At 44.0% G+C, this 14,479-nt stretch overlaps 1 protein-coding gene across 2 annotated transcripts in view; it reads right to left on the bottom strand.

The window, feature by feature from the left end:
* The window catches only part of dnah7 (dynein, axonemal, heavy chain 7), an 816,199-nt gene that overhangs the window by 227,198 nt on the left and 574,522 nt on the right, over window positions 1-14,479 (bottom strand). For both annotated transcript variants that reach the window (XM_085985836.1, XM_085985837.1), the window contains exons 46-49: window positions 13,409-13,572; window positions 11,865-12,019; window positions 9,125-9,315; window positions 7,746-7,879 (exon numbers count right to left, since the gene is read on the bottom strand). In XM_085985836.1, coding sequence (XP_085841962.1) covers window positions 7,746-7,879; window positions 9,125-9,315; window positions 11,865-12,019; window positions 13,409-13,572 — 644 coding nt within the window. The remainder of the gene's footprint in view (window positions 1-7,745; window positions 7,880-9,124; window positions 9,316-11,864; window positions 12,020-13,408; window positions 13,573-14,479) is intronic.

Raw genomic sequence — 14,479 nt, 5'->3', positions numbered from 1 at the left:
GTTGGGGAGTCAGCAAGTAAGTAGAAAAGTCCTTGAATCAGCTGTTGAGTAGCTGAAATAGATGGCCAGAATCATAGGACCCAGATCTAATGGGCACACCTGAAAAGCAGGATGTTCAAGGAACATAACACCTACGTGGAGGTGTTGAGATCAGTTGATGAGGACGTGTGGCAACTGACAGATGTGACACAGCCATCATTTGTGCCTACATCAGGAAAATTCTTTCTTCATTGCAGACATCGTGGAGCCTATGGCACCTTTACTGGAATCTGCAGCAGCTCCCCCCCCAACCTAAGAAGCGACCAGGGACCACTTGTTATCTCCTCCTCTGTGGAATCACAGTAGGACAGGAATTAGAAAGTACTCTGTGAACCAATTTTCAGACACTGGGAGCCAGGATGGTAGCTGCTGTCTCTCAAGGCTTTCAGGAACTGATAGCTGCTTTAGACCAGCCAGCCATCTGATTAATGGGGACACAGATCCAGTGTCCAGGAGAATGGCAGCAGTTGGAATAGACCTTCTCCAAGCTACTCTCCCAACTGGCCAAAAAACAGTCTGCATCCTTAACTGCAGTGCAAATTTTTTTTAATGAAAAAAATGTGTGTGCCTGCCTCGTATCTTTCCTCTGTGTCTGCAATTCTGTACCCTTTCAATTCTAATCACCTGCTTCGTCAGTACAGCAGAATGTGAAGTGGCTTTCCTCTAGGGCCCTATAACGATTGAGGTGGCCCTCTTCTTAGAGTATCTGGGAATTAGAGGGACCTGCTGCAGGCTGCATTTCATCTGCGATTGCCCTGGCTCTGGCTACGTTCTGCCACATGTGTGGAAATCTTAGAGGGCTGGTGGAAGGGCACACATATGGTACTGTCCTGAGATCACACACCTACCAGGTCACTAGTACAGAGGCTTAGAGTTTGATTTTTATGAAGGAGGCGGTTGACGGCGGATCCGCTGCTCGGCATCTTCCGGACCTGCTCCCGGTTGCCGCCGCCCCGCATATGAGATTTTAGGCTGATTGGCCTCGTTATGGCCAACGTGCGGGTCCCTCCAGGCAATTGCTTGCAGTGTGTCAGATTCTCGCCTCTGATGACGCGTTGTTTCAGTAAAGATTTAAAGGGGCCATGTCCCCTTTGCAGAAGCATTCGCTTTTTTCTCTTAAAGATGCTGGCTGCTGCAGATATGGCAGTGCCAAAAACTAAGGCTGCACCCAGGTTCAATGAGGGCTCCCTCCATGCTCTTGTGGAGGGAGATAGAGGACATCAGGAGTCATCTTTCCTGGAAATGGAAGGAGGAGGCCTCCTCAGCAAACCAAGGCAGTTTGGCTGCAAATTGCTGAGGGGGTGAGTTCGAGGTCTGTGTGCAAATGCACATGGGTTCAGTGTGGAAAAAGGTTTCATGATCTGCTGAGATCATCTAAAGTGTGGCCTCTGTGTTCTGGGACATGTAAGTTCAAGAGTGAGGCCTCAGGGAGAATTCCACTTAGAATGATGGTGGTGACACTGAGTGCAAACCACCGTTTATTGGGCAGATGATGCCTGGGGTTTTGAGAATGTCGGACTTATATTAATCTCCATGTGCCAGTCACCTGTGGTTGAAGCATAAGCTTACTCGAATCTGCGATGGATGAGTGCATACCTTGCTTGACGGCCAACAATGTGGTCGCGTGCTGCTGGATTGGCCACATTGGCCCCGCAAGGCGTTGCTCCCCGTCCTCCTCCTCATCCTCCTCCTTGTCCTCTTCTTCGAGGAGGCTGTGTGCAGAGCCACTTGTTCGTCCGGCAGCACTAAGCCGCAATGATGTGCAGGGTACAGCAGACCACGATGGTTCTGGACACTCTGGCTGGTGCATACTGCAAGGCTCCACCAGATCTGTCCAGGTATGGGAAGCGCATTTTGAGCAAGCTCAGTGATGCTTCTGGTGAAAATGTGGCTGACATTGTACCGCTCCTCAGCTTCGTTTGATGGCCTCCTCATGGGTGTCATGAGCCACTTTTTCAGGGGATAGCCCTTGTCATCAAGAAGCCATCCAGAAAGTTGGGTTGAGGATTGAAGAGCTGAGGCACAGTAGACTGGCGCAGGATGAAGGAGTCATGGCAACTGCCAGGGTACTTAGCGCAAACATGCATGATGCAAAGTAATGGATGGTGTCATCGACAGTGCTATCAAGCTACTCACCAAAAACCTGCTCACTGATGCCCAGTTTGGGTTCCACCAAGACTTCTCGGCTCCCGACCTCATTACAGCCTTGGTCCAAACATGGACAAAGGAGCTGAATTCCAGAGGTGAGGTGAGAGTGACTGCCCTTGATATCAAGGCAGCATTTGGCCGAGTTTGGCATCATGGAGCCCTAGTAAAACTGAAGTCAATGGGAATCGGGGGGAAAATGCTCCATTGGCTGGAGTCGTACCTAACACAAAGGAAGATGGTTGTGGTGGTTGAAGGTCAATCATCACAGTCCCAGGACATTGCTGCAGGAGTTCCTCAGGGCAGTGTCCTAGGCCCAACCATCTTCAGCTGCTTCATCAATGACCTTCCCTCCAATTTAATGTCAGAAATGGGGATGTTCGCTGATGACTGCACATTCAGCGCCATTCACAACTCCTCAGATAATGAAGCAGTCCATGCCCACATGCAACAAGACCTGAACGATGTTCAGGCTTGGGCTGATAAGTGGCAGGTAACATTCGCGCCACAGAAGTGCCAGGCAATGACAATCTCCAACAAGTGAGAGTCTAACCACCTCCCCTTGACATTCAACGGCATTACCATCACCGAACCCCCCACCATAAAATTCCTGGAGGTCACCATTGACCGGCCACATGAATACTGTGGCAACAAGAGCAGGTCAGAGGCTAGGTATTCTGTGGCGAGTGTCTCACCTCCTGACTCCCCAAAGCCTTTCCACCATCTACAAGGCACAAGTCAGGAGTGTGATTTAATACTCTCCACTTGCCTGGATGAGTGCAGCTCCAACAACACTTAAGAAGCTTGACACCATCAAGGACAAAGCAACCTGCTTGATTGGCACCCCATCCATCACCTTAAACATTCATTCCCTCCACCACTGGTGTACCGTGGCTGCAGTGTGTACCATCTACAAGATGCACTGCAGCAACTCACCAAGGCTTCTTTGGCAACACCTCCCAAACCCGCGACCTCTTCCACCTAGAAGGACAAGGGCAGCAGGCGTATGGGAACACCATCACCTCCAAGGTCCCCTCCAAGTCACACACCATCCTGATTTAGAAGTATATCGCCGATCCTTCATCGTCACTGGGTCAAAATCCTGGAACTCCCTACCTAACAGCACTGTGGGAGTACCTTCACCACACAGACTGCAGCGGTTCAAGAAGGCGGCTCACCACCACCTTCTCAAGGGCAATTAGGGATGGGCAATAAATGCTGGCCTTGCCAGTGATGCCCACATCCCATAAAAATGAATTTAAAAAAATCTTCCTGTGGTTATACACCAGCTGGACGTTCAGGAATGGAATCCCTTGCGGATGACAAATACAGCTGGGTTGTGATTGGGGGCCCTAATGGCTACATGTGTGCAATCTATGACGCCCTACAGCATTGGCAAGCCTGCCATATTGGCAAAGCCAACTGCACGCACGGTCACACTTGGGCCATTCGTGGAGAAGTGGATGTAAATGTACTGTAGGGTTTGAAAATCCACAACCACGTTTTATTGGAGCCCTCTAAGGGCAAGGTGACGAAAATTGGATTGCCCTATACAGTTTAAAACCAACATTTTCGGCCAATGCAGTGGTCCCGAAAAGCAGGCTGGGATATCTGAATACAGGGGACTGTGGCTCAGAAGCGAGCCATAGATGTCGGCCAATCGAAACAAAGTGCATTCTCAAAGGCCAATCAGGGGACTGAGTCGGACCTGAAGCAAGGAAATCCCCGGCCAATGGGAACGACCCGGCCCAGGTTTGAATATGTGACTCACCCCTAATCGAGCTATGAGTACAGGCCATCATCACCTTAATCAACTCGGACTAGGGACAATAGTTTTGGGATCACTACAGTTAAGAGGTGGCCCAAAATAATCAAGTCCCAGGACTGACACAATGGGACAGCAGACTTGGAGGAGCCGCTGTGCACTCAAAACAATACCCCTGCCCTCACACTTGTAAACACCAATTTAATTGGGCGCGAAGAGGCCGAAATGGAATTGGGTATAAAATACAGAACCAAGAGATTATTAGAGAGACCAGAAGAAAGAGCAGGAGAGCGAGTTAAGAAGCTGAGGGAGAGACGAGCTGGGGCGAACTACCATCTAAAGAACTCCAACCACGCTGATGAGAAGATCCACCATCAGGCCCCAGACTCAATCGGCATACTGAAAGTTTACTCCGCTACCAGACGGCGCAACATCACCGCAAGAAACCGCACCGTATACCGACTCCCGTCCCGGGGACATCAACAAGAAGACACCAACGACCGAAGTGGCTGCGGAAGACGGCATTCACTCCCACTATTTCGGGAGCCTTTTCCATCAAGCACAAACCAACCAACAACAACAACCCAACAACCGCACTCAAAATAGGCTGTGAGTATAATCCAAGGGCCTGCAACTGTCAGTCTAGTCTAGGTAGGAAAGTGGGTTGGTGGGATTGGACTTGGTAAAGTTAAAACAGTGTAAAACATTCTCGTTATGTCCGTTCTCTCCCATATTGTATTTATAGTTATAGAGTGTGTGTGTTTATTACGTTTGTGGTAGAACCAAATAAAATTGGTTGTCACCTGTTTTTTCCAAGGACTACTTGTCTCCGAGTGTCTATTTAAAGTGCATCGTTCTCCATCCAAATTCTGGAGTTAGAACCAGATAGGGGCATTAGGGCGCTTTGAACCCGCCAAACAAGGGAACAGCAGGCTAGGGAAAAAGAGAGAGGACTATAGGAGCCCTTGGGCTCAGGAGCACCCCGCAGATTAGGTATAAACTGTGCGGGTCGTCACCGTATTCTAGTCCTCCTCTATAAGCTGTTGTTCTCTATCTCCTTAGAGGGTGTTTAGTGACACCCGACCTGCAGGCTAACATAAGCTGCAAGGGTATAAAGGAGACAGAGGCCCAATACATTAACAGGCACTAAAGACTCCTGTAATTGGGCAGAGCAAAACCCCCTACATACGCCTTTGCAAAGAGGGCATTGGGGACCTGCATGATGCAGGTGTGTGTGGCCGACTGGGAGATGCCACTGATGTCTGCAGCTGATCCCTGGAAGGAGCCCGAAGCAAAGAAGTTGAGTGCGGTGGTGACTTTGACAGTCACTGGTAAGGAGTGTCCACACGCTCCTCTGGGCTCCAGGTGTTGGTGCAGCACTGCGCAGATGTCAGCGACCACCTCTCTCGAAAGTCTCAACCTCCTTTGGCACTGCTGCTCAGTTATGCTGAGGTAGCTGATCCTCTGCCTGTAAACCCTGTGTTGTGGGTATCTCCTGCAGTGAGGTGCAGCCCTGCGCTGAGGCCTTCCGCCCTGTGCATTATCAGGTGGGCGGGTGCTGGTGCTGCTGTTGTGTCTGGTTGTGGAGCTGCCACGGCTGCTCTTCCTCCAAATCTGACGACCAGGCTGAGAGGAGGTAAATGGTTCCCATCCCGTTGCTATAGATTTCAGTTGAGGCAAGAAGCTTGCAAGCACACACTCAAAGTGGCCTGAAATTATTCCAATCAGGTCACACTGCAGATGGGTGCCAGCTTGTCACAAGTTCAGTAGATTTGCAAAATCTTATCCCAAACCTTCAACAACAAAGTTGTTGCATTTGAATGTCAACCATGTTACAGGAACGCTTTTAAAGTGCTGCACCAATGACTACAATTCATGTCCTCGAGAAACTCGTCTCCTTGCAGCTGGCGTGTTTCTGGCAAGATGGGAAACAGGAGCCAGAAGCAGGAAAATCAGAAACTACTATAAAAATAGGATTAACTACCTGTTCCACCAGTTCCAGTCGGGTCAGTCTGGGAGCAGCTGACCCGACACTCACACGTGGGGGGCGGGATGGAGGCAGGTTCGCAGCCCGATGCCATTTTTTCCGATTTTCGATGCCGACCCGCCTCCTCAGGGTTATTAAAATCGAGCCCTTAGTGTCAGTTGGCCACTGAGTAGTGGGAAAACTGCCCAAATGGCATCAATCAGATTACTGAAGCCCTGAGAAATACTTGTCTGGTTTTCATTTTCAATCACTTGGAGGCTGGAAGAACATCCTTCTCCACTCTGTTAATCAAGACAAGGCAGTCAACTTCCATGCCAAAAGGTGTGACTATCCTCAGATCCTTTGTTGGGAGGGGGGTTCTCTGCTGCTGATCATTCTGAAGTTGCCACCCACACCAAGATTGACTGAAGTGTTGAACACACATCCATTATGGTGCCACAGATGCAATTAGTAGACTGCTCCAACTGAGGCATTTTCTGCAGCACATTCAGGAACACCATCCCCAGTGCCTGTACATATGTTTGATCATCCATAAACATCCTTCTTATAAACACAGCACCCGAGATCTGTGTCCTGAGGGTCCTCAGCTGAGAGCAGATTTTTCCCGACTCTCCAGTCAAGAACCTCCTTATCTTCTAGCCCCAAATCCTCCATGCCATTCGTGCTCTGTGCATTATTGTGTACTCCCTTCTGCATCACAGGCTCCTCTAAGTGGGAATCTCTGGCCTGGTGCTTGGGAGGGAAAATATGATTGGCAGTGTGTGTGAAAAAGATGTTGGATGGTCAAGAAGTAGTGCAATCAGGGTCCACTTGCTACTGTTTTGCTTGTTGCTGTGGCACATCTGGAAAGGCACAAAAGAAAGAGAGGTAAGCATAGGTAGATGAGCAGCATGTTGGCCATATATGACCTGAGGCATTCACAGTGTATTGTGATGACAGATTATCTTTGTACTGCAGGAGCTAAAGGAACATGAAAAGATTAATTGGATGTCCAACCTGCAGCTGTCGCCTCCCTTCATACTTTCACATTTCCCACCCCTTCTCTGGTATGCCTGCCTAAGAGTTCAAGGACTTCCTGCTTACATGAAGTTGGGAATTCCACCACATGTGGTCATTCTCCGATGTTGGTTATGGGCCACATTCTCCATTATGAAGAAAGCGGACAGAGTGAAGATCTTTTGCTTGACATCATTTGTAGTTTGACATCATATGGAAACCAACCTAGGTGTCAGTTAGGATTCCATAATGAGGATGATAACAAGTGGAACAAACAAGCAAATACGGCTTCCCTTCATCTTAGGCTGTAAATGAAGGAACACATAGCTAAAGGAAGGGGATGTACACGGTATTGTGGTACCTCTTGCAGATTACTGACAAGTTCTAGATGGTGTTCAACACAATGAGGGCAAGGTGGATGAAAAACATGTGTAATATTTGTTGCAAGGTAAATGCCTCCACTTACATTTGCTGCCCTGGTGAGGTCATTGAACTTCTTCCAGTTGCCATGGGGGAGGGGGTGTGGGGGGCATTGGTGGATGTCATACTGAATGTCAAAGCACTTCCCTCCACTATGCCTGCACCATTCCAATCACTGGAGTGCAATAATTTTCTATATTGTCAAAATGGCATGGTAGCACCACTTGCCCCCGTGCTCAAAATATTACGCTGTTTTACCACTTTTAAACACAGTGCTTATGTAGCTTTTCCTATTAACAAAAGCAGCACATAATTTAGCATCATTGTTTTAATTAGACTAAGTGGAAGAGAGAAATAGGACATTATATAAATTAATTTATAGGTTTTATTTACCTTTTGTTTTCTGCACTTTGTAAAATTAAAGCCTGCTTCTCTTCTTCCAAGTCTGGCCTTTCTCTAGCCACTACAATACCCAGAAGCTGGTCTTGCATCCCCTCAGAGGTAATCATAAAGTTTAACAGGGTCACCTGTAGGTCAGGGGATAAATTCAAAAATACAAACATTGCTAGCAACTCGTTGTAGTTATCATAGAACACAAATACAATACTTCTAATTTATTTTCTGTTATCAAATATGTGGTGATCATATTATGGAATTATAACAGGCTCTCTCAACACCACTTCCCTTTGGTAACAGCTCCAATATTTAATAGTGGCCCATCAGAAGTTATGTAGAATTAGGCCAGAGTTGTTGTTAAGCATACCATTAAAGAAAACCCTTTTAGTAATTCAACTTATCACCCACTAATTTAAGAACACTCTAAAATGTTACTTTAATATTAACTTTCCTAATGTTTCAGGTATCTTTGAGTAGTCTTGTACAAAAAGCTTATGTGATGCACTAAAACTCTGCTTGTCACTTTTTTGGTGGGGTAGCTATAATAAAATGCATACAATAACACTGCAACTTAAAAATTTCAAGATTCTAATATGGAGGTTTTATTACTTTATCTTCATCTCCTTAAGGTCAGGACTATTTTACTGGCAGTGTTCTTAATGCAATTAAACTGATCTTTTAGGCATTATATTTTTTCTGCTGGTTCTATAATTGTAGAGTGTCAGGTTTGCTATATGGTGCTGGTTATGGTCAACATACCTTTAATCAGCACTAGTTGATCATCCACTGTGTTTTACGGGGAGTCAAAACCAGCGCAATCTTCAAGTGAAGTGGAGTTAGAGGACGGGATAATTGGATCAGGGCATGCAGATATAATTAAGTTGCCACTTTGAATTCATATATTCTATCCTTATTTTTATATAGTACTTTGATTTGTTATTGCTGTTTAGAGTTAAATACAAAAGTTACAACAATTTGAGAAGCAGAGAAACAGAATTGGTTGGAGCACAGGAATTGTTCTGCAGTGTAGGCCGGGGAGCTGGGAGTTGTAAAACTGAGGTGCTATAGCACCACAAATGGTGGGGGGCTGTAATTGCAACATGACAAATTTGCATAGGCACTTACCATTAAAACTGTGGACATTGGAATTAATAATGAGAAAAGTTGACAGGAAGAGCATACAGACAGAAGATTTATAATTGAAAAATGTAGCTGCCTATGTTATAAGTGCTGAATGACATTCAATATCTCATCAAAAACACAATAAAACAGTTAAATTATGACAGTGTCAAAACTGCCTGGAAATTTAACACTGACCAGAAATTAAACAGTGATCCACAGCTAAAAAGTAATCAATTTCTCATCAAATTTCAAACCTTGACAGATGTTTCTGGAAGATAATGGGGATTTCTCAACTTTGTTGTGATGTAAAAGCGGAAATCTGGGGCATATTCAATTGTGGAGTCACCCAGTCGAATGCATATGCTGCCACCCTGCTTGAACATTTGTTTAAGCAGCAAAGGTTCCAGGATGGGATCTAGCTCCTCGCCAACATTTTCCAACAAAACTAGAAAATTAAACCGTTAACATCGTCTTCATTATTTTACATATTTCACCCTTAAGCAAAAGGTCAGTATTTAGTTCTACCGTGAAGTGTAATAAATAAATAATTCTAAGATAATATGTAATAACAGCTAATTTCAGCTACTGTATCCATGTTTAACCCTTGGACACTGAAGGACTATTTCAAAATACTGAACTATTTCTTTAGGATAACATCCATAAAATTAATTTGCTGCATACTCCCAGTTAGAAACATTATAAATTAGAATTAGGGAGATGTACAGAAGCAACGGACATTCATTAGGATGTCGTGAAACTCCAATACGATTTGGACAGGTTGGGTGATTGGGCAGAAACATGGCAAATGCACTATAATGTGGATAAATGTGAGGTTATCCACTTTGGTGGCAAAAACAGGAAGGCAGATTATTATTTGAATGGCAATAGATTGGGAGAAGGGGAAGTGCAAAGAGACCTGGGTGTTCTTGTGCACCAGTCGCTGAAGGTAAGCATGCAGGTGCAGCAGGCAGTTAAGAGGGCAAATGGTATGTTGGCCTTCGTAGCAAGAGGGTTTGAGTACAGGAACAAGGATGTCTTGCTACAGTTGTACAGGGCCTTGGTGAGACCACACCTTGAGTATTGTGTGCAGTTTTGGTCGCCTTACCTGAGGAAGGACGTTCTTGCCATGGAAGGAGTGCAGCGAAGATTCACCAGGCTGATACCTGGGATGGCAGGAATGACGTATGAGGAGAGATTGTGTCGATTGGGCTTATACTCACTGGAGTTTAGAAGATTGAGAGGGGATCTCATCGAAACCTATAAAATTCTGTCAGGCCTGGACAGACTAGATGCAGGAAGGATGTTTCTGATGGCCGGGGAGTCCAGAACCAGGGGTCATAGTCTAAGGATAAGGGGTAAGCCATTTAGGACTGAAATGAAGAGGAATTTCTTCACCCAGAGAGTGGTGAACCTGTGGAATTCTCTGCCACAGAGGGCAGTGGAGGCCAGTTCATTAAATATATTCAAGAAAGAGTTGGATATATTTCTTAAGGCTAAAGGGATCAAGGGATATGGGGAGAAGGCAGGGACAGGGTACTGAATTTGGATGATCAGCCATGATCTCATTGAATGGCAGAGCAGGCTCGAAGGGCTGAATGGCCTACTCCTGCTCCTATCTTCTATGTTTCTATGAATGATGTCTTTTTAACAGTGAATTCTAAACCCAGCCAAAATAAACACAAGGATAGAGCATGAAACCCTTGCATTGCTATGGAAACAGTTACAATGAAGGTATAAACTCCAATAACCCTGTTAGAGTAATGTCATGACAGATTTATCTTTCCTTCGCTTGTGCTATATTCTCAATAGGTAACATGTTCTAGTTTTAAAACAAAATACAACAATTTGTGGTATTAATAGCAATAGGGAAACTAAAATTGCTAAATTTTTCACCCTAAATTTTGGTGCCAAAATACTATTGTAGTCTTACAGAAGTTTAACTACGACAGGTATACATTTATACATTCATTAAATTTGCATTCAGTGTCTGTAACTACTAGCTTATCAAAGTTATATTATTTGAAAAATAAAAAAATAACAGAATACCTGTAAAAACTATCAAACAAGAACTACACTTTTTATTTAGGTAAGGAACAAGAAATGTATTTCTGGTTTGGCACTTGTACAAATGAAGAGTTTGCACCAGTCCAAGAAAAATAGGTAGACTTTCTTCTTCAGCACGTGGGCAAAAAGCCTGATGGGCCGATGCACTTATCGCAAATTCAGCCACGAGCTGCTCATAATTTTCCATCCATGGTAGCTCTTACACCCAGGTGCTGAAGAGGAAATTCTGCCCATATTGCCAAAAATCAACAATATTGGGAGCTACTGGCTATGCTTCACAAGAGGAGAGCTGTTCTGAACAAAGGCAGTTTGACTCTCTTTATTGTAAATTGGTGCTAGCACAATCAGTGTGTGTGGTATACTTAGTCAGGTTTAAATTATCAACTGGATGCTTTGCTTGCTGGGTAGCGTAAAATGGAAATTTGGGCGCATACGGCCTATGATTTTCTGGCCATGGTGTCCAGCCCCTGCTGGTGATAACATTGCCCTATGTGGTGCCCAAATTCCATAACATGGTACAATATTTCCTTTAAAATGCTGATACCTGTAGGTTTTTTTCTATTACTTGTACAAACTGCAAAGGAGAATTGTAAACAATTTATCATTGTCAATGTACAATTTTGAATCCCATACTATGTAGTGATTTTAAAGAGTAACAGTTGAAATTTATTTTCAAAATGAAAGTAAGGTAGCATAAGAACAATTCATTCCAATATTTTAGCCTTCAGACTGCTCACCACAGTAATTGTATTTTCAACTATATGCAGTTCCGGGTTATTTTGTAAGCATAATTTTATATAAATACTGAAAGAATACTAGTCCAGTTATTTTCCTGTGTCAATCCAATTGTATGGTTTAGAAGCTAGTTTCCTTTATGGTAAATTGCATCTCCTCTAGGCAGTGTTTACAAACTGCGTATCTGTGACTTACCAGGAGTGCCAAACTGAATGCAGTTTTCTAAAGTTCTCACAAAGTCAGAGTCACTGAGCTTAATTACATGAAGACTGTTGGCTTTTTCCATATTTTTTACCCACTTATTTGCCTGACCTTGTGGATCAATCATCAGTGGCCATCTTCGAGCATTCCTGCAAGAAGTCAAAAGTTTTATGCAACATTAAAGGTGTGATTTGCTACGATTTTATATTACGTTTGAATGCAAGTGGAAGTAATATGAATAATTGTTACAGAAAATAGCCTAACAGTGTCAAAATAGGTTGATTTTTTGACGACATAACATACTTCAAAAAAGTAGAGCAAAATTCAATCTTCACTGTTTTGTGAGGAAAATTACAAAGTAATTTACTGTAAGTGATCTATTTAGCAAACTAACAGTGAAAACAGAGCAGTATAACAAAGTGGAAAAAATAATAAAAATGCCAGGATTTAGAAAACTAAAGGCAGATTACGCAATCACCTTTAGGAATAGTCATCATTATTTGAATAAAGGTATAATTCATGTAGCACAGGTCAGCTAAATGTTGCTTTCTTAAACTCCTCTCCCCTGCCTCCTCTACCCTCACCTCCAATAATAAGTACGAGGAGTTCATTGACTTCTTCGTCACTAAGATTGAGACCCTCCATTCAGCTGCCTCTGTTGCTTCCCTCCCATCCTTTAGTTCACTGGGCCAAGCTTCCCCATAGGTTTTTCCCTGCCCCAGCCTTTGTAGTGTATGTACCTTTAAGAGAGAACTACTTTTACAGCTCATGTATACTGTAGTACCGGCAGTGACCACACCTGTATATAAGCCTTGAGCATGCCTCTGTACTGTCAGTCTTTAGACTACCCTCCTCCAGTAAACACCTGTTGATTGTTAAGTTACAGCCTCCGTGTAGTTATTGGAAAACATCATACTTTAAGAATCACGGATTCAACAGCCTTGAACTCGCATTTTTCTCTAGTTTCTTTCCCGTCTCCCCTCATGCTCTCTCCGAGCTCATCTTGTCCATGTGATCCACCTCCTCCTCCCTTGACCCTATTCTCACCAAACTGTTGACCACTCAACTTCCCTTCCTGGCTCCCATGTTAGCTGATATTGTTAATGGTTGCATCTCCTCAGGTACTGTCCCCCTTCCCTTTAAATCTGCTGTCATCACCCCCCCTCAAGAAACCCACCATTGACCCGTCTGCCCTTACAAACTACCGCCCCATTGCCAAACTCCTTTTCCTCTCCAAAGTTCTTGAATGTGTTGTCGCCTCACAAATCTGTGCCCATCTTTCCCACAACTCCATGTTTGAACCCCTCCAAACAGGTTTCCGCCCCTGCCACAGCAATGTGGAGGAAACACCAGGCCAATTTGTTTAAAGCAGATCGCACTTCTGCAAGGGTAAATTCCAATCCCGATACTGCTTGATCTTTTTTGAGCAATTGCTATTACTAAATTCTAGAAGCAACCTTCAAGCATATATGATTAACCATAAGGTTTCATTTCTACCACTGTTTATATTGGTCATGAATGACCTGTTTGCTACTTACGATATGACGATACCATTGTCAATGGAGAAACTGTCAGAAGGTAATCCCGCAATATTCCAAGCTCGAATTTTTATAGGGTCCCCCAAAGTAATTGTCAGAGAGAAATCATCGGAACATGGGATGCGCATCGCCTTGCACTCTTCCACCCATTTTTCAGCTTGGAGCTACAATATACCAGAAGTCATGATTAAGTTGAGTACCTGAAGACTATGTACAGGAATGGAGTAAGGATGAAGCATGTTTTATGTGAAACAGATAAAGATAAATATGGACAGAAAAAAATGGTTGCTTTGCTTCAAGGAAATCTAGCATATTTAAACTGTCAGATTTCATAAATATTTATTTTAAGAGTAAGAAGATTGAAACAAAGAGTCTATTGTAACACAAGTCCAGGATTAATAGTAATGGGGGACACAGTTCCATCTCCTCACTCCCATATTCCTGATCTCAGGCACCATGCTGTGATGAGGCACTAAGTGGAGGACAGAGGACTACAGACTTTAGAGTTTACCTGACTATTGTTGGTAAAATTACCATGAAAGAACGTGAGAAAAACCATGTTCATAAATCAATGGTCATTACACAGTTATAATAGATACTATCAAAATACCTTTTACATTCGCGTACAGTGCAAATCTGACTGTACTTTTTAACTGTCAGAATGTGCTGAAAAATAAACCTAGTGTCTTGTTTTCATATTATCTTTTTTAATTATTAACATGTCTCCTTCTCTCTCATTAGTGTCATCTATTTATAATATTTTATTCAGACATTTCATCCTCCTGGCCCTCAAAAAAACATAAAAATATAAAAGAATTGATCTTTTCAACCCTCTTGTTGGACTTGCCGATCCTTGGCTCCGGGTTTCCCTGCCAAGGTGGTGACCTCGCTGCTGCCAATTAAAATGTGGTCAGAGTCTGAATGACATCATCAGACCCCCAACCTTTGAATCTCAATGAGGCCCTTGCCTGCTTGGAGCTCTGATGAGTGCCAAGCTGCCAATATTTCAATCCCCCACCACCACAACCTTTTCTCATCAGTCACGAGGTTTTAAAATGGGGACTTGTAAGC

The sequence above is a fragment of the Somniosus microcephalus genome, chromosome 4 (genome assembly GCF_052327205.1).
Source record: "Somniosus microcephalus isolate GS21.2 chromosome 4, FLI_Smic_1.0, whole genome shotgun sequence".
NCBI classification, from domain to species: domain Eukaryota; kingdom Metazoa; phylum Chordata; class Chondrichthyes; order Squaliformes; family Somniosidae; genus Somniosus; species Somniosus microcephalus.
The sequence above is the reverse complement of the archived record's forward strand: the minus strand, read 5'-3'. Positions and strand labels throughout refer to the sequence as shown.